This window comes from Nipponia nippon, unplaced genomic scaffold (assembly GCF_047370975.1).
Source record: "Nipponia nippon isolate SJK-2023a ecotype South Korea unplaced genomic scaffold, ASM4737097v1 scaffold_5, whole genome shotgun sequence".
Taxonomy (NCBI): domain Eukaryota; kingdom Metazoa; phylum Chordata; class Aves; order Pelecaniformes; family Threskiornithidae; genus Nipponia; species Nipponia nippon.
Window position 1 is genome coordinate 81,747,817 of NW_028262369.1, and position 24,067 is coordinate 81,771,883.

Here is a 24,067-nt window from a genome sequence, read left to right on the forward strand (position 1 = left end):
ATTGACAACACTATCAGAGCCTCTCCAGACGTATCCATCACCAGGTCTACGTGCGCTGTGAAGGGTACCACTCAAGCCAGCTAGTTCCGTTGGTCTGGTTCTGTACTGGGAGAGAACTCGCATAAGACTACAATGATATTTTTCTCCTCCTCACTTCACATTCTGTACCTCCTCCTACAACTACTGTAATCCCTTTAACCCAACAGAAACCTCCAAGGCTCGACTGTTGATAAACTGATGGGTCTGATGGCCTTTCACCTGCTTGACAGCGCTGGAAAAAGTGCTAATGGACATTTGTAGATAGGATTCTCGCCCGACCGGAGGCTCAGTTTCTGCTGTGCAGGCACGGTCTTGTCACACAAAGGCGCGGCTCCGCACCCCGTCTGTACGTATACTCTTTTGCATGCACACTGACCCCAGGAATAGTTTGTGTGGTTTCTCAGGGCACCTGTGGTAAGCAGATGTTCTGACAGTCTCACAGTCCGCGATCTCAACGACTTGTTTCATTCCGTTATCCCGTGTACGTGAGTAACCCGTGTACAGGAGCCTTGTGATGGCGAGAAGGGCAGTTAATCAATAAAAAAAAAAAAAAAATAGAACATTATTTGTCACTCCTTTGCTGGCGGTCAATTATACAGCAGAAACTTTCAGTGGCAGCGTATCAGTAATGTCAGGAGGGGTGGCAGTGCAGCTGCACGGGCTGCCTTGGTTCATCCATCATTACCTAGCAAATGAGCCGACTAGCTTGTGGGCAGGTACAGAAGCCCTGGCAGGCAAGCAAGAAAAGAGATTATTTTTGCATATCTTCTGTGAATCTCCAGGGAATTCAGTGGCGTTCCTGATCTCAAATGCTTGTAATTAAGAGGATGGCATCTTTGGGCTGGAGAATTCCGGAGAAAATAATTTTCACAGCACCTAGAGGGCTTGATGTCGCGCTTGATGACAGATGGGAAACCTTTATGAAGGCTCCGTAACCTTTTGCCCTGAGAGACTATACTTTTTGACACTGCAGGATTGGGAGGATATAGATGTTTTTACTCGGGTGATAGTGTGGTGATTTTTTAAAACAACGAGTCATTTATTAAAGTATTTTAATGAACTGTGCAAACAGCGAAAACCTGACAAAGCTTGTGTCACTGCTGAGAGCGAAAACATAACTATTAACCGTAGAGTGCTTTGCTTATGGAGACTTTTATATTGCACAGAAATAAGATATAGGAAAAGACTAGCGGATAAGATTTCATGTTTCATCTTTTCAGATCATGACCTCAGGAATGCCATGCCACTTCCATTAATCCTTTTCTCGACTTAAAGATGCCTGTGAATATGAATAAAGTTGTATTTAAAAAACGATAGAAAGAAAGAGAGAAAGAGAAAACAAGACTCATTCACATTCCGAGTCTGCTTTCTGTCTCACACGTATTACATTTCACAAAACAGATAGAAACAATAGAGCTTATTAAGAAAAACTTGTTTTGAATGGCAAATTAAGCATAATGAAAATACACACGTTTTTACAAGTAGTTATTTTTTCACCAATTGAATATTTTAAACCTTTTTAAAGTGTGTACTTGTCTCTGCAAAATGTTTTTCCTTTAGCTCATTTTCACCATATCACCCTGCTATATGTATCTATTTAAAATTTTTAATTCGGTCAGCCCAGAGACCTTGATAAGCACAGCACCTTGTCTGCGGCCGGACGTTAACCAATAGGGGAGCCCTACCCCAGCTATTTATGAACCATATCAGCGTTGGTTTCCAGGCTGGACAGGCTGATGGACGGATCAGTCCACACTGTGGCTTCTTAGGCAAGAAAAAAAGTGATTGTTGTATTCGAGAAGATATCTCAGCATGCGTCTTTGACACGAATACCTTTTCAGTGCAGCATAAATCATCAGAATAGGTATAATAATTTGTTACCGGTTTGGAAAAGTATGTGAAATCAAGAAAGAATCCAAGGATCTTTTAATGAAAAGTAAACTTGACCTAATGAAAAGTCAGTTCCTCCTCTCATCCTTATGTACAGTTTTAAAAAATTATTACAGATAATAGCAAAAAAAGGGCAAGTTTTTATCTCCACCCCCCTTATCTCTAAATTCAGAAGCACAGAAAAAATAGTCTCCTTAAAAAACGGCACAAAGGTTATCTTGAATTTTGCTTTATATTGTAAATCCATTAAATTAGTATTCCCGAATTGCACAAATTCGTGCATCTAGTGTTATAACATCTCTTAAAACGTAGAGCCACTCGAACGTTGAGCATTAAGGTGGACTGCATTTTTCTACTTCTTAGGTATTGCAGCGATCTGGGAATTTATTTTTACAGCCTGAGATGTCAGTATGCCACAGAAGCATGAAAATCTCACCATCTGTATGCTCATGGACAATCTCATCAAGTACACTCAACGACAGACTTAGAATAACAAAATTTAAACGCTATTACTACCGCCTAGCCGTACATGCACTCAGACTATTTTAAATAGCATTCAACCTGAGTTATCACGCTGCTTACCTCAGGCCTAAACCAGTTTAATCCCTTTCAGTGTTTGCTTACCCGCGTGAATCCTGTCGTAAAACAGGCACATGCTATTTGAAATAACACTTGCTAAATTAAATGGGAGGTTACACAGAGCCGCATGTCATTTAATTTTGCCGGGTGCCGATCCATAACCCAGTGAAGGTTTGGAAGTCGAGCAATGGCTTCACCTGGCAGCTTACCTAATGTGCCGGGCAGTGTCCTTCTGGCTATGTGTTACTCGTCAGTGCCAGGAAACAAGGATATGTTTTAGTTGGAACTCTGTTATAGCAGACACTACATAGTTTAGATTAACTCCTTTCAGTAGTACAGCATCAATGTGTTATTCCCTTAACATAAAACATACAGATTATGTAAATCTGTAATAAATACTATTTTGAAGTGTATAGTAATCAGAAATCTTTCAGGGCAGGATGGAATGGAAACTGAGAAATATTGGAGAGTAAACATTCCAACGCTCATTCCTCTGCTTCTCCCTGGCAGAGCGGAGCACTCGCTGTAGCTGGGCTGCTCATGCTCCAGCGCTGGGGTTTGCCCTGCGAGCCCCGCGGCGCGTGGGGAAAGCTAGGGCCAAAGTGCTCCCGCACAAAGCTTTTCTCCTCTCTCTGCAGACCCTGTCGCACTGTTTGTAAATGGGAACGGTCGTTCCTGGTCCGAGGGAAGGCCGGCCCTTTCTGTACCCCCTCGCTGGGCACAAACTGGGTACGTGCGGTCATTCGGGCTTGCGAGGCCAAGCAATCCGAGAGGCAAAAGGCAGCGGCGCAAGAGAGGCCGTAGGACTTGCTTACAACGTGTTTAGCATTCCGGACTCTAGTGACTGTGCAGAGCTAAGAAGGCACGGGAGCCCCTGGAGCCCAACAGCAACTGGCACAGCTCTGCTTTTCCCTCACCTTTGCGGGCCTGCTCCGGGGCTTCGGCGGCGGGTTGCCTCTTACTAGGCAGCACCGCTGCGCTGCCGGCTATCGGCTGTCCTCTTGCGGGAAGAGGGAGCCAGGATGTCAGCGTAAAGGACCCGCAGGACTTGTACGACGAGCTCCTCGCCTCTGCCCCTTGCGGGGACGCACACTGACGGGCTCCTGGAAGCCTGGGCACCAAGGGCGAGGTCTGAAATCTACCACTGATATCCACCAGCCTGCCGGGTCCCCCCGGGTGCCGCCTGCCCCGCCGCGCGGTCCCACCGGGACTCTCGCTGGGTTACCACCTATGCCGGGTGCGGTGCTGCCTGCTGCGGAGGGGCCTGATTGTGTTGGGCTTGCCATGCGGCCAGCGCGAAGGAGGGATCGCGGCAGGCAGGCGGAGGGAGGGAGGGAAGGAGGGAGGGAGGGAGGGAAGGAAGGAAGGAAGGAAGGAGGCCGGGCTGATTAGCATGCAGCAGCGCTCGCAAGCCCGGCTCCATTGTTTTAACACCTCCCCTCTCCTCCGCGCCAATCTGTCACCGTTCAGCAGGCGAACGCTGCTGCCTCGAATGCTGCTCTTCTCAAATGAGACGGATAATTAGCTGCCCCGCACGAATGGCGCACTCTTCTCACCCCTGATTGCTATCACCTTCTTGCTCCTGGCAGTTTTGACACCTCGTAATCAGCCTGCTGCTTTTTCTCTTTCCCTATTTCTGATTTTTTTCTCCCCCTTCCTTCAGTTTTTTTTTTTTTTTTTTTTAAATGCAATCCCAGTTGCCATTTGGATTGAGACTCCTCTGTTGAGTTAACCTTGTATGATTGCGGGGGAAAGGGGAAGGTACGGTAGGGAGGAAAAGAAATCGCCTCCTCTGAGTCTCATCTGCTGAGTGAACCACGGGTGGGGGTAGGAGCATCTCGGCTTGATCCTCCAGTGCTTTTGTTCCTAAGGGGGAACAGCCTCTCCTGAGCATCCTCTGAATTAACATTATCTCGGATGGGGAAGGATCGTGTGTGGAGCGACTCCTCCGCTCAGTTAGTGGAGAAAAGACCGCATTTCTATTGAGTTATCTGTTTAGTTGAATCCAGCAATATGAGGAGGGGATTTTAACAGTAAGTTCACCCGGCCAGGAAGCTCTCTTTTCCTCCCGTGTAGGCAGGGAAGGAAGGTGACTTCTCCTGAGCCTCTTAGAGTGAATTCACTGTGTTTCATGGGAGTCGGAAGAGAGCTCTGATTGGAGTGCGAGATGGCAGAGGGAACTTCTTCCCTTCTGATTCCAGAGGAATAAGAGATCTCAGTTAATGCTCTGGTGATTTCTGTGAGATCTTAAAAAACAGAGGACTCGTGGAATCTGTCACAGGAGCGTTTTCCTCTCCTCTAACAAGCACTGACAGTCTAATTACTGGAGCTACGAGCAGCTGTCGAGTTAGCCGGAGAGACAGAGGAGCTACATGTGTTCTGCCCGGCCGCCGGCCCTCAGCCCTCGCAGCCGGCTGAGGCAGCCGCAGCGCCCCAGCATGCCCCCGGAGCCTCCCAAGTAGCAAGGGGAGCGCTTTGCTTCCTTGCTTCAAGTCAGACCCAGGGTCCCCGCGAATGCCGGCTGTGAGCGGGGGGGTCACGCGGGGCGAACCGTCAGCGTGGGGCGGCGGGAGCAGCGCACCCGCACGGGAGCCTCGAAAGCAGCTTCAGCCCCGGGGCTACCCCGGGGCGGGGGCCCGCTGGCCCTGGGAGAGGGGGAATTCGGTGGTACACCTTGGCACGAGCCTGCTGCTCTTTCGTTCCTCTCAACTTCCACTTCCCCCCAGATTAATTACTATGATTGTTGATGAAATCCCGCTTCCCATTTGGATTCAACCTCCTCTGCTGAGCTGGGCTTGTGTGGAAGGGGGAGCGGAGGGGAGGAATACTGAGCCCCCTCTGGTGAGTGTAATAAAGCAGATGTCCCTGCTGGCAGCAGCAGCCTCCTCCAGGAAAGCTGTACGAGTGGGGCCCACTCAGGGACCGCACTCACCTCCCACTTCAAGTCGCTCACAACTGCTTAGCCTGAGATGTATTTATTTATTTATTTATTTTTAAACCCGGCTGGTGCCCCTCGCAGCGGTCTGATGGGTGAGCCTGCCTGGACGCCCTCAGGCAGCAACAGTTTTAAGCCCACAAAATTAAACAGCTTCCTAAGACGCCGCACTAGGCGGGAGCTCTCATAGCGGGAGATGGACGGGTTCTGCTGGTCGACCAGGCTTTGGACAACCGTGTCCCCCCGCCCCCGCCTTCCCGCTCTGCCCGGGCCGCAGGGGAGGCCGCAGCTCCGCAGGCGGGGCGGGGGGGCCAGGCTGCCTCCAGCAACAAAGAGCCGCGGCCCAGCGCGGGGACTCGGGCTCGGCGCAGGGCTCCCTTCTCGGCCAGCAGCGGAGCTCACGGGGAAAACGCGTCCGTGCGCGGGGGCGGGGGGGAACAGATGACTTTATTTTCTTTAAAGGTGATTCGCAGTTTGTTCAGCTCTTAATAACGTAAGCTCCTGAGCTCGAATTTCACGGTTGAGAGGACAAGTCGGTTTTGTGTCGGGCTGGCTGGAGATGTGCGAATCCCCTTCTCCCCTCCCAATCCTGGAACTTCTGCCTCTCCCAGGAACCACCCCCAGCCGTGCTCTCTGGGGAGGTCCTTCACACGCCGCACGGCGAGTCCAGGGATGAGCGGATCCGCCTCAGCGCTGGGTACCGGCGGGGGTTTAGAGCTGTTAATAGTAACAAACTCTTTCTCCAGGTCATGTAGCAGGCATGGACTGTACACTGCTGTTTATTACAGTACACTCTCTTGACAGCCAGTCACAAACATGAGATGTTTAAAATAGAGAAAATAATTGCAGAAAAATCCATTTCTAAAAATTACGCAGGTGTTAATTCTTCCAGAAATTGGTCACCTGCGAACAAATCTTTAAAAAGAGAAACTGTTGTGCTTTGCTGTTATGAAAATATTAATGCTAATTACCAGATATCAGGACTAAAACCTATATTCAGTTCAAATGCAAAAAGCTCCAAGTCACCCTTTATCATTAATTTAAATTACTTAGTAAACCCCCCCTTTTTAATTTGATCTCAATAAATCCAGAAAATGTACAAACTTTATGAGAATGCAATATTTCAACTAAACACAAATTTAAACTGCATTGAGAAAGCCACTAAGCTTATTCAGGTTAAAAATGAAGTCACTGAGATTTGGGTGATGAGGTTTCCCCCTTTCCTTTCTAGGCTGTAACAGACTTGAGCAATCCTTCATAGCAGACCAGAAGGAATGGAAAATAATCTTCGGTATTTTTAGTTTTAGGGAACGTTTAACTTTTTCTTACTCTTCCTTCCTACTAATATAACCTCTTCCGTGAAAGTATTTTTACTAATTATTAATGCTAGAAAGGTACATGAACAAAATAATTATTTTTTTATAACATGGAACATATATCCATAAAATTGCTACCACTACATTTTGGCAAAAGGGTCATTTATGTGCTGTGTTTGATTACTCTCTCTAGTAAACAATTCATCTGGGAAAGTCAACTATTCATTTATGTTACTAGTGAACAAGCCTATCCTAATTTTGGCACACCTGGCATTCAGTTACTCTGATGATTTTACAAGAGTCTGAATCAAGAGGTTCCCTATTGTAAGTTAAATTTGGAAATTTTATAACAGGAATGAAAATGAGAGCCTACTTCTCTTCCTGTTTACTTCAAGAAGAACATAATCACATCACTGGATATTGTGAAAAAAATCCTAGCATTACACCAATTTCCCCAGCCAGATTAAGGCATTAATCTTGCAAGTCTACACTCATAAATATAATCATGACTTCGGGCCTATTCAGGCAATGATTAATTGCAAAAAAAAAACAAAAAGAAAAACAGAAAAAAGAAAGGTGTTTAACATCACTTTCAAAGGTAATATTGAAGCATAACAAGCAATAATGTGAGTTACAGTACTGACTTACAGTTTCATTTTATCTTGTCAAAGGACAATTAAAAATGTGCTTATCTGACAAACAATTTCAGTCATGAGTTCTTGTTACAAGAAGTCTTAATTCTTAAATTCTTAGCATATCTATGGAATACAAAAAAATCAAATGTATGCAAAACCAGTGATCCATTGAATTCTCATACATTAAGACTGTACTTTAAAGTGGGAATTCAGATGCCGAAGAAAATCTTCCTTAGATATTCTAGATAGTGGGAAAACTTCTTGACAGAATTCACATATTCCACACTGATTCAGTTCAGAGTCTGTATAAGCTTGTGCCGGCAAATCATTGTCTCGAGGCTGCCAAACGAGCTAAAAGAAACAGAAAATTATTATTGCTGTGGTTTACAATGTGGTTTACATTATGCTGTGGTTTATATTTATATAAAAAACCCCTGCCTCTTTAAACTACATGTCCTTTACACCTGCCTGGCCAGAGACATTAACTAGAGAGTTCTCATTTAAGAAAAGCAAGATAGGACTTTGATTTTTGAAAGTTCTATAGAGATACTATCCTTGCAAACATTTGAAATGCCTTGGTATCTATTAATGATAAATACTGCTATGAGCAAAAGTCTGTAATATCAGTCTGATGCATATTAAGGCTTTTCTTTAATTTTGCATTTCAGTATTTTACTGTACGAGCCATAGTAGATAATAGCCATTTAACAGAAATGAGAAAAAACATTTTTACCTTAGGAAAAAATATTTCTTGTACAGAGTTCATATGAATCGTATTTTATTTCTGTTCTTATTGACACATAACTAGTTTTCATTTTACTTACAGAATTACTAGAGCAATGTCATATGGCTTAAGTTACCGACTTGCTCTGACTGCCTTTTAGTGTAAATGTGTTTCAAATAATCTGTTTTGGGATTCCTTCTGCCATGACAGCATCAAACTCAATGGGACTGTCTGAATATCCATCCATGCATTCAGGCAGTTCTGTAAACTATACTAAATTTGGTTCAGCCGCTGTACTGCTCTCGGTCCCTGAGCTGGTTAGTTTAAAGGCACCAAGTCTGTTTACCTGATATTGGAGTTCAAGGGACTTCAGCCTGATACATACTTTAAGTCAGAGTTTACACTAATTATTTAGCATCATACCAACTAGGAATCAAAAAGTCTTCTATCAGTTTTCAAAGTAAAGCTAAAAATTAAGTTTCATTACTTTAGTATTAGCAACACAAGATAAAACACATAGTTACGTTCCACATTCAGGACGATTGGGTTTTGAGTAAATTGAAAACTAAATGCATACTGCTGTGACTGCAAAGTAGACAGAATGGCAGCAAGCTGGTATGAGCTCTATGTGGGGATGGAACCTAGAAGAGGAGAGCACCCTACAGTTTTTTTGGCTCAGTTTTCTTCTCTCTTGCTTCACTCACACATAGAAAGGCAAGCAAGAATACTTTAGAAAGTAGTTTCTTTAGAAGTTTTAAATTCCTTGCTCTCGATACTTACCCAAGAGTTTTAATTTTCAGCTTTTATTCAAATTTCGTCATGCCAAATCGTTAGAATCTATTGTTTATTCCTCCCATGGTAACTCACTGTACAACTAACCTGGCTTTCATAGTCATTAAACCTTCTTTTTAAACCAGCGAAACTTCTTGGAGTCAATTTCCTGTCCATTCCCTATTTAAACACTGTTTAGCTTATCAGATAGCAATAGCAGATTTACTGTCTTTCATTATGGTCAGCAATCCATATAATTAAATTGACTAATTAGTAATTAAGTGCAATCACACCACTTTTTTCAGCTCAAAGAGTCTACTTATTGTATGCTGCTGGTGTAAATTGCATATTAAATCTATCTAGACACTGACACACTTAAACATCCCTACAGAAATGTGTTTAGAATTACTTGTTTCTAATATCTTATGATGTAAAGCACCATTTGAAAAAAGATAAAATAGTATTTTAAAAACCCTACAAAGGACATAGTAAGATTTCTAATCTTGGAAGCACAACAAGGGGAGGTACTCATCCAGCAACCCACTGAGGCAGGCACTTAACTTCCATTTCTTTGAGTGTTAAGCATGTGCTTAATATGCTTTTCGGAGTAGGGATATATTTAGGCAGATGTTCCATTTCAAAAACATTAATATTCAGATTAAGATCAATAGACTATCAATTTGCTTTTAAAATCATGAACATTCTTAGAAATATTTTTGGTGGAAACAACCCCCTCAAACTGTGAATACCGATAAACACATGCATCTATATGCAAGTCTCGGTTAAATGTAGTCTGTAAAATCCTAGGTCCACTAATATCCATGTTTATTTTAATCTGCTGCTCTTTTCAGTCACATGTTTTTTTTTAAAAAGTTACATCCTAAGAAAACAGTACTGAGTTTTCACATTTAGTATCCACATAGAAGGAAAGAGCTAAATTTATTACAGCAACTGAGAGCAGTTCCAAGAACTTACTGTTGCCAAATCTATTGCATTTATGGGGTTTTCCATTTTATAAGTTAACATATGTAGTAAATACTTGAAAGTTTTATCTACACTAGCAAAAAAAAAATCAGGTATATAATTCCTCCCTATTGGAGCTTCACCAGTGGCAGGGATGATGGGAGCTGTAAGCAGTGTAACTACCCCTTAGAAAGGTGGTAAAAACACTAAGAACAAGTTTATGCATTAATTTTGCTAATGTTAATATAGTCAAAAGGGCATGTATGTAACTTCTTAAAAGCATTAGTATTTTAATCTACATATATATTATCTGTAAATCAAATCTTTAGCACAATTAGTAGTCAGAAAACTCTAAAGCTGAGTCCAATTCACTGGGAAAAATACTTAAAAACCTCTTTTGAAGGCAGCTGAATAAAGGTGATGGATGTTTAAATATATTGATATACACAGATGTACATTTAATGGATTCTAAAGTAATATTGGCTTGTTTCAAACCAGCTTCTGGATAAGAAATAACATTTTAATCAATGTCCTGCATGTTCTACAGTGCTATTGTAGATATGACTTACAAATACTGAAACAGTTCACCATTGCCTTTCTTTTCTCCAAGTGTTAGCATTATTACATTTTCTCCACAAAGTAGATCATTTACATTTTAAATGATGGCTCCAAATTAATTTCCCTATTTTGCAGAAATACCGATCGTCAAACCAAAGGCTTATTGCTATTCAACCGCAATTCTTCTCTACTTTTTAAGCTGCATACTCCCCTATCATTTTATAATCACATACCAGCTGTTTCACTTGCTGTAATATACAATGCAGGGTGCCATCTATTGAAAAATGAATACACAGACTAACTAGTAAAAGAACAAGCTGGAGAGGGAATACAGAAAAAAAGGATAGTAACAAGCAATGGAGTGAATGCTTCACAGCTCCACAGGAATTCTACCAGTGATAAAATAAATGGTTTAATTTGTTTAACCCAGTCACAACTTAACTGAGGATCCAATGAAAAATAAAGCACAATAAAAATTGTGATTAGTAAGTTGTTATAGAATGGAGATCTCCTACATTACAAATAGATATTTAAAATACATTTTGAAAAATCAGGCTTATAGTTTAAAATACAATGATGAAGAACAGCAAACTTTCCGTGCTTTAAACTTTTCATCCAAAACTGGTTTGCAATAGAAAATTAAACTAGACTGGGTACATTTTAGGAGAAGAAAACATCAAAGCTATCATGTCCTACAAACGTTTTCCAAATGTTAGTTTTGCATGTCATGCAGTGGCCAAACTGAGAGGTAAAGCTCTTCTGTTGCATGAACCTTTTCAGTAGCAAAGAACACAAAACCACATCAGTGTAAATAGTAAAAATATGCCAAATCCACCCTCACAGAATTCTTAAATATCACTATTGGCTTATTCTTGAAAAGCTGTCCTCTCACAAGGTGTGAGAAAAGCCACAGAAATGTAAAAAACCCCTGTCTATAACGGTCCATAATAATTTTGCCAGCAATTTCAATTGAGACAGGATGTTACACAAAAGAAGCAAAGTATTCAGAGACGTGATTATCAGAACCTGCTGAAATGTTTTTCTGCATTACAGCAACTAGGCCTTGGTTTCAGAAGCTCCCATGGACTTTAAGGAGCTATAACTGAAATTCAAGCCCAAAGTACCTACATGAACCTAAAATAAAGTATTTTAGTGAACTTCCCTTCATTTGAAAAAATAAATATGCTTTCCTCCTTGACTGCTTAAACGATGAAGAAAAAAATTTAAGTTTTCTTAGAGGGGAAGAATAGGGTGCTTTTTAGGGTGCATTTTACCTCACATCGAGATAAAAAGTGGATCATTTTTCCACAGTGAAGTATTTATCTGTTCAGCTTTTTAATTGGTCCATTTGTCATATTCTCTGCTGTACATTAAAACCAACTAAAACAAATATGTGCCCTATTCAGCTGAGATCAAGGGTAGAAAGAAAGTAATCTAGGGGGCAACTTATGATTAGTGACAGCTTTGAAATAGATATAGAAGCAATCAATATCTAAATGAACTGAAATTTGTGCAAGCATATCCAGTGCTTACATCTGCTTAAATTCCTGCCCTTTCACTGGAAAAGTGCCTTGTACACATACTTCAGTATCAGGAAGAAGAACTGACAAGAGATATTGTCTTAAAAAAAGACTGATGAGATACCTCATAGAAAATATGTCTCAAAGATCTTTGCAAAGTGGTTATCTGAATCATTACCATTTTTTCAAATGTGCAGTATTTATAGAAAGATACCTGATGAGGACCTCTGACGGTTGTCCCAGCAGCTTCTAAATTAAAAATTACTTCAGGTACACCGTGGTTTGTGTGCTTAGGTACAAATGTGAAACCAGTATCTGTTGTTTTTAAACGTGTTTTGTCACAGGTATTTTCTATGGGCATGTTTGCGTGATTTGGGGGGTTTGTTTTGTCAACAGGAGTTAAGCTTTGTAAAGCTGAGGTCATGAGATCAACTCCATGAGCTTCAAATGAGTTGGGTTCCAATTTACTGAGGTTAACAGCACGGTCTCTGTGCTCCAGGTTAAAACGATGATCTTGAAGCATGTTTTCAGCTATACCAGTACAAGGAACTGTTGGTTTTTCCTGAGTGCTCTGCAAGAAAGCAGAGTCATTGTCTGTAGGTGGAAACTTGACATTAAATTTAGAAAGTGATTCTACATAGTTGTTGTCCTCATCTTGGCCCACTCCTCTTGGTGTGATAGATGTGATGCATGATGCACCTCTATTTATATCCTTTATAACCCGAGGCTTAAAAAGCTCTTCTGCTTGTTCATCAGTTTTATCAGTACACTGTATCGGCATGGAAAACTGTATTTCTGTGAAGAAAGAATGAAGAAAAAATGAAAAAAACATTAAATAGTCCACTGAAGTATAGTTATTAAGGGTGTGGTGTTGGGGTATTTTTCCTGAGAGGTTTTTGATCTTCCTTCTTGGCTTTTCAACCTTTATTTTTATTATTTGAAATCAGCTTGAGGCGTAGCTCTCTTTCACAAACATTAGCTCTGACGCAAGAACTATCAGAACGGAAATAAAAGGAAATAATTCTGTTCTAATAATTCTATTTCTCTTTGATTTACGGCTATAAACATTTTCATTTTATTGAAAATTATGTTGTCCCATACTCTTAACACACACTTGCATATATTTATGAAGTGTTCTGGCAGAAATAGAAGCTGGAACCAGACCCATTTCACACAGTGCCAAGAACATGCTAGGTGCCATGAGCACGATTTTAGAAGGTATTCAGGTACCAAACTCCCATTGGTTTCCAAATTAGGTAAATATTTAAATTGGATAACTATTCAGAAGTGGGACCATATTTTCCCTTTGTTTTGAGAATTCCCCCTTCATTTTTGGCACTTTATTAACAGAAATGGTCATAATATATATGGTTACTCCTAATCAGGTGAGAGAATAACTTCAGTACACCTTTAGTGTACAGCAGCCTTCTGACATCACTCAGATATTGTAGTAATGTGGGCCACAGAAGTAACAGAAATCAAGCAGATTAAATCTATATTATGTATAGCTTTCCACACAGTTGAGTTAGGCACTTATTTAAGGAAAACAAATCAATTCTGAAATAAGTTGCTAAGCACTCATCCCCCAAAATTCCCACCCCCAAATAATAAAGTTTAGTAGTGTACAATCAGAATACAACAATACAGTTCAGACATAGCAATTTGAAGCCACAAGCTACACATTAGTACTTCATGTAACACAACTTCAGTAATGGTATAACCTAAATTAGAAGCAAGTGATGAAACCAGTGTCTTTTGCTTCAACTGTAAGTTTGGCAGGTGTTTTTTGAAATCACTTAAGAGTCTGATCCTGCTCTTAAGAAAAGCTAGTAGGGAATACCCATAGTAGCTTACATTATAGTAAATGTAAGCATTAGCAGAACTGGACATTCAGGATCTCTTTCAGTTGCAATAAAAATCAAGCCTTTCTTTTGTTTTCAGGAAGTGTTGGATTAAGCTCTTGTCCCGGATAACAACACAGTATTCCAAAGCCTGCACAAGGAAGTCTGGAAAATAAGTCCTCTGACTCTCCTCAGTCCAGCAGTTTTCCTCTAACAGATATGGGGCTAGAGATATTCATAACAGACATCTTTTGAACTGACAGCTAAAATAAAAGCAAGCAAGTGCTGTCATTCACACAGTATGATGGGATATCACATGTAGTAAGTGCCTGCCTCTCACTCCAAGGGACAAAACAATTACAAGAGCCATTGATGTGATGACTGTCTTTTATAGCATGTGATTTGGAGCATTCGTCATAGAATGCCAAAACTGGCGGTGTGTTTTCTTGGTGAAATACTGAGCACCATGTGAACAGACTTGAAAAAGGCAGATGGTAAACAGTGGAAGTACTTCTATGTATGTGTAATTTACAGTATTTTCAAATATAAAGCAAAGCTTTCAAACAGTTGAATCACAATAAGAGCTTAAGTATGATATTACCAGTTTCAGGTTCTGGCTTTATCTTAAATTTACTCAGTTGGTCTGTTTGTTCTCTGGCTAGCATACATATTCGATGACACTCTTCTTTCATGTCCTGGAAAATGGTCTCCAGATTCTCCCTGGAAGATCAAAATTGTAAATTAAAGAGTCAACCAATTCAGCTTGTTGTGACCTTTAATCTAGTCACACCCACAAACCAGAGAAAAACAATAGTGTAAGCTACTTTTCTTGGATACCTTGTTCCTCAACATATGTATACTTATTTTTGTTCTCCTCAGTAACAGCAAGCAGAACGGGAAAATAAAATGTTGTCGAAGAGCTGTTTAGTCCTATCATACCCACATACATTCGAGTTTAGGTCCTGACCCTGCAAGGACACCTCTGCCAAAAAAACAGCCTTTACATTTCTTTCAGATCCCTCAGGTATTTTGTGGAACAGCTTATCTTTCACAAGGGTACTGTTTCCATCTCATTCTAGAGAAAATAAGACGCTGCTGCTGTGAACATTAATTGTTTTCTGTGCGCTTCAGACTTTGCAGGAGAAGGAACACACAAGCATTTATTACTGCTCCTTCCTTCTCTGTCTACCTGACATTTTGGAGAGGGGCTCGTGAACTCATTCCTTCTCTGTTTTATACAATATCACATGACTTTTCCTTTTATTTTGAGGGATTTTTTTTTATTATATGTTTTCCAGAGTATCATATGGACATACGATATTTAGTTACCTACACTGAGAATGGTAAAAATAGTTCTTCGTGCTGGTGTGAGTTTTATGTGCCCAAAGGCACAACATTATTCAGTTATTGATGCATCCATAAAATTCCATTGTGAAATTTTGATGAACTTGCTGAGTAATTTGCATTTCTAAGCACAGTACCATGGATTTTATAAAATGAATTTCAAGGATGAAAAAGTGAAGTTGGTGACAAACTAGATTTGTGTTCTCTTTTGCATCTTTGTATCAAAAGAGCTCAAAAGGGATTTTTCTTCAATCCAGTGAATTGTTTTCCTTTTTATTGCTTATTCATATAGCAATCAGGAGTGTCACAAGCTGTGTTCCTACTTCTGCTGTGCTTCTCTCTTTGAAGACACAAATGTCTATTTGTGTCTCATTTGAAAAAAAATCTACAGAAGGAGTTAAAGTTGCTACTGTTAACACCTACATTCTGACCATTTTTCAGGTGTTTTGATAAATAAGAAATTAAAGAAGACTCTTAACAGAAGTTTCTAATCAGAGCTTTAAAATATACATATGATTAGATGAATCAATCTTAATTTGCTAGACATTTGTGATACTATAATCTTACTAGTGTGAGATTACCAGTAATCTTACCAGTCACATACCTCTTTCCAAGAAAACAGTAAAGTAAGGGAGCTATTTGAGAGGAGGGAGACAGAAGACAGGTAAAGGCTTTTCATTTTTTAGATAAAAATCAGTAAAGACAAAAAACTCTATCACAACACAGTCTTATTTCCTCTCTTTCTTCTCATAAAGCAGTAGTGAGTCAGACTAAAGATCCACGTAGTTCACCTAGCCTACGTCTGAGAGCGGCCAAAAGCAGGTGCCTAGGCAAGAGTATAAGACGGCAAGAATTTATGATACTTTTCCCTAATGCTCTCCTAGCCTCACCTTAGAGAATCTTCTGCTTGATCTCAGCAAAATTGTTAAAAGTGGTATGACTGCCTATCCTGTGAAAAATGCAAACCTAAGACGTTGGTCAATATTTTTCCCAAAACACTGGCAGAAGAGGGAATACTTGCTCAGGAAATGTACTGCTTTTAGTCCCTTGGTCATAGCAAGGGCTGGCTGGCTTCAGCTTACAGATAAACTTGGTTTCAAACTCTCTCATTTAGGATGCATCAGGCCAAGAATTATTTCTTCATGCTGACTATCAGACCTCTTCCTGGCAGCGCAGCAGGCTCCTCTGCTGTGCTGCCATCAGTTAATCCATTATGGTTGTACATTCCTGTTCTGAAGAGAGTTAACGCAAGGGAGTTAACGCTTACCCAAAACCCAGCATTAACATCCACTGCAGTTTCCCACAGAGTTTAACCTCCTGCTGAACCAAGTGGCTATTTTTCTTCCTCCCAACTTATCCCTACATACTTGCAAAGCCCCCAGCTATGATTCCACATAGTTGCTGGCTTTATTACCTTCCCACACTAGCTCTTTGACCTCCGCTGCTCTCCTCCCCATCCATTTTTTAAGGTACTGTGTAGAAAAGAGGGAAATAGCTGGTCTTATTTAATAGCAGAAAAGACAATTAAAAGCAATTTTAATAATGCTGCAAAAGTATTTACCTTTCAGGCATAGGAGAAATACCAGAGATCCCTAGAGGTAATTCAGGCTTATCTGGAACAACTTTCTTACTTTTCACCTTGAAGTAAAATATGAAAATATTGATCACGGGTTAGCATATTCATTTTGCTCTTCACCCTGATATGAATAAAAACTTCATGGGATCCTTCACCTAGTCCTTCTGGAAGCTCTCAAAACATTCACAAAATGACAAAATCAGTTTTTTACTGTTTGTGTGAATTCCTATTTTTAGTTTAACTTGGCAACTCAGTGTGGCATTCCTCTGCTCATACTCCCTTGAAAGGAAACTAGTTCTAAGAATACTGCTTGACTGTAATTCTGGTTCAATCATGTATAAGATAAGATTATGTATTGTGTATAAGCTTGTTAGCGAGGTATCCAGCTATTTTAGCTCTTAAAAATCAATAAATCAATTTATTCACTGAAATTGTCAATGAACACATCACAAGCTAGCATGTCAAGAGTTCTAGCAGGTTTTTAAATAAGTTATTAACTTTGACTACCACCTTGTGGTTCACTCTAGTATTACATAGTTTTAAATCTGCCAGGCATTAAGGAAAGTTTTTATAATAACCACTCATTAAGCTGCAGTTCCACTAGATCTACATTACCAGATGGCCTGGGTATTTCATATGTGCTCCAAATCAGACACAGAACTTGATCATATGTCTGCTAAATCAGCTGATTTCAATGATACATTGTTTATAATCCCAGACCCATAGCCTACAGGTTTGTCTTATCTTCCGCTGAAGTGCAACCACAGCTCCTGTAGACACATTCGAGCTGCCTTATACCTAGCAAGATGGGTTACAAATGCTTGCCACAGTGAGTTAAGCAACGCTTGGGAATCCTAATAGCAACAAGTTACATGTTGCTGCGCTCCTACCCCTACCTGCGCTCATTTTAAATTAGCTAGTTAAATATGCTTACATGGTTAGATGCACATTGATGACTGCGCTCTAGCTATCCCATAAGGACAGAGTAGCACTCTGGATGCTATTCTACAACAAAAATAGGGTGGCATAAAAGTGAAAAAATCAACTCAATCTTGGTGAAAACTTCCAACTGAAAATGATAAAACAGAATACTAATCTGGAGTTTTCCCAAATAGTAAAATTTTAGTGACATAGCATAAAATAATTAACACACAAACCAATCAATACATATTTAATAGCTCAGTGTTCCCTATGTGCTTTATATACTTTAATGTTTTCCTAGTAATTATATAATGCTGAAATTTAAAATCAGTTTCTTAGAATAATTAGTATAAATATGTTTGAAAGAAGTAGTAATTTACAAATGTTTGTTTTTTTCATTTTATTTCTACTTGGTTGCTTATCTTACCTCCCTTTTATATGTTGGCATCTGTACACCCTTTTGTGCTTCATTTAATTCTTTCAATTTGCTTTTCAGAGTTCTTATTTTATCTTCTTGGTTGGAAATAATAGATATAAGCTTCCTTTCCTTTTGATTGTTTTTGTCCTGAAGTTGCTTCAACTTCATGCTCTCGCTTTCTAACTGTTCCTAAAAAATAATTTTAGAAACACCACAACAATTAATAGAATTGAGGCTTGTGGAATATCACTATTCAGCAGTCTGGAATAAGCTACATTAAGCTTCTGCAATATAAGTAAGGGCCAGTCTTATTTATTACATTATTAATTTTAAACTAGTAGTAAAGACCTTCTACCACTACACATAGATATAACTCCTCATAGATGATTACTCAAAACAACTGTATGTTCTGAATTTATGAAGTCATATTAGTGTTTATAAAAAATAAAGACACTCTCTTGGTTCGCTTACTATATAATTTATATTAACATTTTATGTACAATATATTGTATGTACAATATATAAAATAATATTTCATTAATTTCAATCAATCTTAAATAATTTTGAAGAAGGTGATATTCTGCAGCTACCTTAATTTTCGAGCAGACCGAAGGATAGAATCACAGAACATCTCAAGTTGGAAGGGACCCATAAGGATCATCAAGTTCAACTCCCTGCTTCTCGCAGGACTACCTGAAACTAAACCATATGACTAGAAGAGCGTCGTCCAGATGCTCCTTGAACTCTGAGAGGCTTGGTGCTGTGACCACTTCCCTGGGGAGCCTGTTCCTGTGACCGACCACCCTCTCCATGAAGAACCTTTTCCTAATGTCCAACCTGAACTTCCCTTGATGCAGCTTCATTCTATTTGCTTGTGTCCTATCGCTGGTCACCAGAGAGAGGAGATCAGCACCTCCCCCTTCGCTGCCCACCTTGAGGAAGTTGTAGACTGCGATGAGGGCACCCCTCAGCCTTCTCTTCTCCAAGCTGAACAAACCAAGTCACCTCAGCTGCTCCTCCTAACTTTTGCCCTTGAAGCCTTTCATCATCTTGGTCACCCTCCTCTGGACACACTCCAATAGTCTGATGTCCTTCTTATACTGGTGTCCAAAACTGCACACAGTACTCGAGGTGGGGCCACACCAGTGCAGTGTAGAGTGGGACAATCACCTCCCTTGACCGGCTAGCTATGCTGTGCTTGATGCACCCCAGGACACGGTTGGCCCTTTTGGCTGCCAGGGCACACTGTTGGCTCCTGTTCAACTTGCCATCAGCCCAAACCCCCAGATCTCTTTCTGTGGGGCTGCTCTCCAGCCTCTTGTCCCACAATTTGTATTTATAACCAGGATTACATTGCAAATATTGCAATGCTATAAAGATTTGTGAAATAAAAAGCATTGGCTGGCCCCACTTTAACTATCCATCTGGTAATTTATGGAATTTTTATGTATGTGGGCTTTTTGGTGGAATGAATTGAAGAATATAACAAACAAGTATGCACAAAGATAGTCCTTGGATAATTTTCAAGAAACAACCTATGGTTAAAAACTGTGGCTATGAAAACCTTATAGTTGTCAGTTTATTAAATCTATAGAAACATTGATCTTGAACTGGATCAAAGGTCACAAAAAGTGGCCTGAAGCCCCATGTCTGCCTCTGTAAGAGAAGTAACCCCAAAGGGTTAACTCTGCAAGAAGTAATGTAAGTGAAATGCAGTGAGATAGCCTGTAGACAGATAGGGGAAGATGAAGAGGAAAGAAGGAAGTAAGTGCTTTTTAAAGAACATTTATTTACAAATGGGACCTAAATAGTGTGAGGTTGTGCATTTGGAGATTAGGCAGGTAGGGGGTACTCTACTAGACAATGACAGCCATGTAGGGATGGGTCCAGAGCTGGTATACAGAGACACCAGGTGGTTAAGCATGGATGTGTGTATATGCAGCTGACACAACGGTTTAGCCTCAAAAAGTTATGCTAGCTGGATAAAAAAACCCACAGAAAACCAGCTTTGAAGGCATTGTTTTTTTCTTTAATTTCAGTTGTGACTTTGAATAGTAAAACTATGGTAAGAGCTTCAATGCAACTCGGGACTTGCGTGGTATCTCAGGGATCCAGATTAAGACTCTTCTGCTCAGTGGGTTCAAAACATTGTCTAAAAATGGCATGTTTTTATCCCGGAAAAATTCCTCTCTCACCATCATCTGCAGACCTTACATATCCCATTCTTTCAACCTTTGAATTGACAAGGTATTTCTGCTTTAGGTGTTGCTAACTTCCTTAATCCTAACCCTTCTTCCATGCTTTGCACTTCTGGCAGGTAGTGTGGGGAATACATGTATAGTCCTAGGACAGATCATGAATCACTTTCCATACTCGTCTACTGTGGAATCTGTATACACCATGGTAGATAAGAATCCAGGGAAGCAGATGAAAAACAAACAAACAAACAAACAAACAAACAAACAAACAGCAAAAGAGAAAAAAAGGAGAAAGATTTTTTGATATAGTTCTGGGAAAAAACAAACAAACAAGATGACTGAAGATTTTAGGCTAAAGAACCCATACATCATCTTCTACAACTGATGCTACAGCAGCTAGATTTCATTTTCTCAAATGGCACAAGAAGAAGACTAGGAAGAATTATAGTACTATGAGGCACAGAAAGTTCAAAGCAAGTTAAGGAAGTATCTGATGAATGAGAAAAGACAATCATATCTAGTGATGTGGGAAAAAAATAACAGTTTATGTTAAGAGGAGATGGAGACATGCATAGAAGTATTCTTAACAGATCTGAAAATACTTTGAAGAAAGTTACAGCAGGGTCAGATGCTGGACAAAATTTTATAACTATATACCTTTTCCATGTTCTTTAAAGACTACAAAGTCACAGTAGCTATAGTATGGGGAACTGCTCTTTGCCCTTCCAGGAATGGGAAGGCAGTGATATTCTATGGTGTGGGTTCACAGACCCCAAGCTAGCACAGAGCCATTATTTGGTCACAGGTTTCCCAAACATTCCATGGTCAAATTCCATTTCCAATTTAAAAAGCCAATAGGATGCAGCTTCTCCTGTATTTTCCTTTGAAAATTATTTGCTGGAAATCCAAACACCTAGGAAAAAGCTTATGTTAAACACAACACTTGCCCTTGAATAACAACTCCGTCTTAAGGGCAGTAAAATAACTCTTTCACTGAGCCTATGATACAGTATTGATCTGCACACACGTGATTTATCTGTTTGGGACTATTACAGCTCCAAATAATGTGGGCCTTCAAAAGCTTTCAGATAACTGGGAGCACTGCAGTAATGGCTAGTAGTTCTCTTCCATTTCACCTACATTCTCCTGCAAGAAGTGAGGGCAGGATTTAAGCAAGCAATGAGAAAAGCCACATGGGAACCAATGTGAGAAGAGCCATGCGACATGTTGCAGTGAAGATATATCAGTACATACTGATGTAAATCATTGTTCTTGTGCACCATCAGGATATCACACCAGGAAAAACACTGGAAAAACGATTACACCTTTTGGGATCTTTCAATAATACAGCCCTTCAGAGCTTGATGATCTTACAGTTTCTAATACTGACTGAGTTTGGGTGTTTGCAACATTGTGGCAACATTTATAAACTGGCTGAAGTTTATAACTGCCATGACAAATGAGTATGTCACACAAGCTCATACCGGCTCAGTTAAGTACTTGGCCACACAATGGGTCTAGTAAGCATGCTGGTATTAGCAGCCAGCAAAGAGGTTACATCTGTATTATAAACAGATCAATATCTTTTCTTTTGGAGGATCAGAGGATAATTCAAGTTGGAAGGGACCTCAAGGGTTCTCTAACTCCTAATCAAAGCAGGGTCAGTCACAATGTCTGATCAGGTTACTCAGTTTGGTCTTGAATTCCCCAAGGATGGAGACTGCACAACCTCTCCGGGCAACCTTTTCCAGTGCCTGGCTGTCCTCGTGGTGAAAAGTTTTCCCTTATGTCCAGTCTGAACCTTTCATGTTTCAACTGCCCATTGTGTCTCATCCTCTTACCATGGACCACCATAAAGAGCCTGGCTCCATGTGCCTGATAACCTCAACGTAGGTATTGGAAAGCTATCAGCTTCCCCTGAAGCCATCTCTTCTCCAGGCTGGACAAGTCCAGTTTCTGCAGCTTCTTCTCATGGGGTATGTACTCAAGCCCCCAGCTACCTCAGTGGGGCTTCTGCTGAGCTCACTCTACTTTATCAATGTCTTTCCTGTGCTGGAGGCCCCCAAACTGGATGTAGTATTCTAGATACAGTCCAATGAATGCTGAATAGAGGGAGATACTCGCTTCCCTGGGTGTGCTAGCTGTGCTCCTGTTAATACAGCCCAAGAAGCTGTTGCCCTTCTTTTCTGCCAGGACATACTGCTGGCTCGTGTTCAGCTTGCTGTCTAACAAGACCCCAGCCCCTTTCCAGCAGAGCTGCTCTACAGCCAGTCAGTCCCCAGACTATACTACTGCAAAGGCAGGTCCTTTTATTTTTCCCTGAAGTGTGCTATCATGGGCTGTTTCAGTGGCTTCCTAGAATAAACAAACTGTCAGATGGTTTCACGAAAAAATACTATTCAACTGATGAACTACTGTAAGTGGTCTCAGGGAATATTAACTGTAACTTAACAGTTTAATCACAAACTCTTCTTTATTATTGGGTAGAGATAGCTTAAACAGATGAAGCAATAAGAAAAAAGGCTATCGATACCAGAATTTATTATATTAGGTAGCATGGCCTAACTAATCCTACTGCATACATCATACCAGCAGCAAAGAACAGCTAAATGCATAAAATTGTCAGCTAGCATAAAATCATGAAGCACAGCTTTCTTTGCATCAAAGACAGGAAACAAAGTGACACTAGAGAAGCTGGTATTGACTGGAACATGCAACTCTACAAGACTGCTGCAGTAGCTGCTCTTAGTTACTTAAGTCATTTTAGCACCATAATTTTGAGCACAAAGATGACTACCATCCGCCATTACTCTGCTTATGTCCTGCACAAAAAAAGACCTACACATTTACTGCAGATGAACAATTTTGTATACCATACGCATTATTCATTCCTGACATACAGTATCCTCCCCTTTTCCATGGCACAAGAAATTCTGATCCACAAACTCCACATGGTGTTTAATACTGAGGTTCTTGACCCAGGAACACATGAAGATGAGCATGTTTTCTTGTCACAGGTATTGACTTCAGCTTCATGTTTTATGGAGTTTACAAGGATCCTGATGTCTGACTCTGTACTAAAAACAGCATGCAGAAGAAGCTTTACTTGACATTGTCTAATCTTGCTCACTAAGGTTTTCTGTTTGCTGGGCAGCTTTGGCTCTGAAACAGTAACTGGATCCACATTCTTCCTAGTTAATAAGGTTTAGCCAGGCTGTACTCAAAAACAGGCAGCAATTTAGGTCCCTTTGGTCTCCTCAAGCAGGGGACTGAAAAAATCTGATAATCTTGTATATAGTTTGGTACTGACCACCGAGTCAATCTGGTCCACTCACCTCTTTCAGTGAAGATAAATGTTAAAAAAAAAAAAAGAATTATGACACACTGGCAACAGAATTTGACAACAGCAGGTAAAATACACGAGTATGGCCACCTACTAGAAAACACAGAAAAGCTAACCCCTCCCTCATTTTAAATCTCTGAAATTTAAGCTCTAACTATGCACCTCTTACAATAAATCCAGGATTTCTATTAACTTTACTGGAGGACAGAATATAGGCCACTGAGAGATCCCATTGGACTTTGCAAAAGAAAGTTTCAACAGGTATCGATAAACCCAGGCACCTCCAGCCATGGGAGAGACACTGAGTTTCAGGGAAGAACAGGAAGAAACAGCAACATTTTAACTTAAAGACCGTAATCATAATTTATTACCTGGAACTGTACATTTTGCAAGCCTGAAATTTTTGGTGGAGAAGTAGAATAAAGCAGTTAATGCAGTAGGGGACAATGCCTGTAGACATAATTTATTTGGTTTAGAGCAGAATGTGGATTGAATA

General features: G+C 40.4%; 1 protein-coding gene across 1 annotated transcript in view; it reads right to left on the reverse strand.

Annotated features, from left to right (window-relative positions):
• Nucleotides 1-6,204: 6,204 nt before the first annotated feature.
• The window catches only part of TANK (TRAF family member associated NFKB activator), a 29,674-nt gene continuing 11,811 nt past the window's right edge, over nucleotides 6,205-24,067 (reverse strand). The window contains exons 6-10 of the mRNA XM_087733613.1: nucleotides 18,040-18,219; nucleotides 16,677-16,753; nucleotides 14,373-14,491; nucleotides 12,145-12,725; nucleotides 6,205-7,745 (exon numbers count right to left, since the gene is read on the reverse strand). Coding sequence (XP_087589739.1) covers nucleotides 7,578-7,745; nucleotides 12,145-12,725; nucleotides 14,373-14,491; nucleotides 16,677-16,753; nucleotides 18,040-18,219 — 1,125 coding nt within the window. The 3' untranslated portion in view covers nucleotides 6,205-7,577. The remainder of the gene's footprint in view (nucleotides 7,746-12,144; nucleotides 12,726-14,372; nucleotides 14,492-16,676; nucleotides 16,754-18,039; nucleotides 18,220-24,067) is intronic.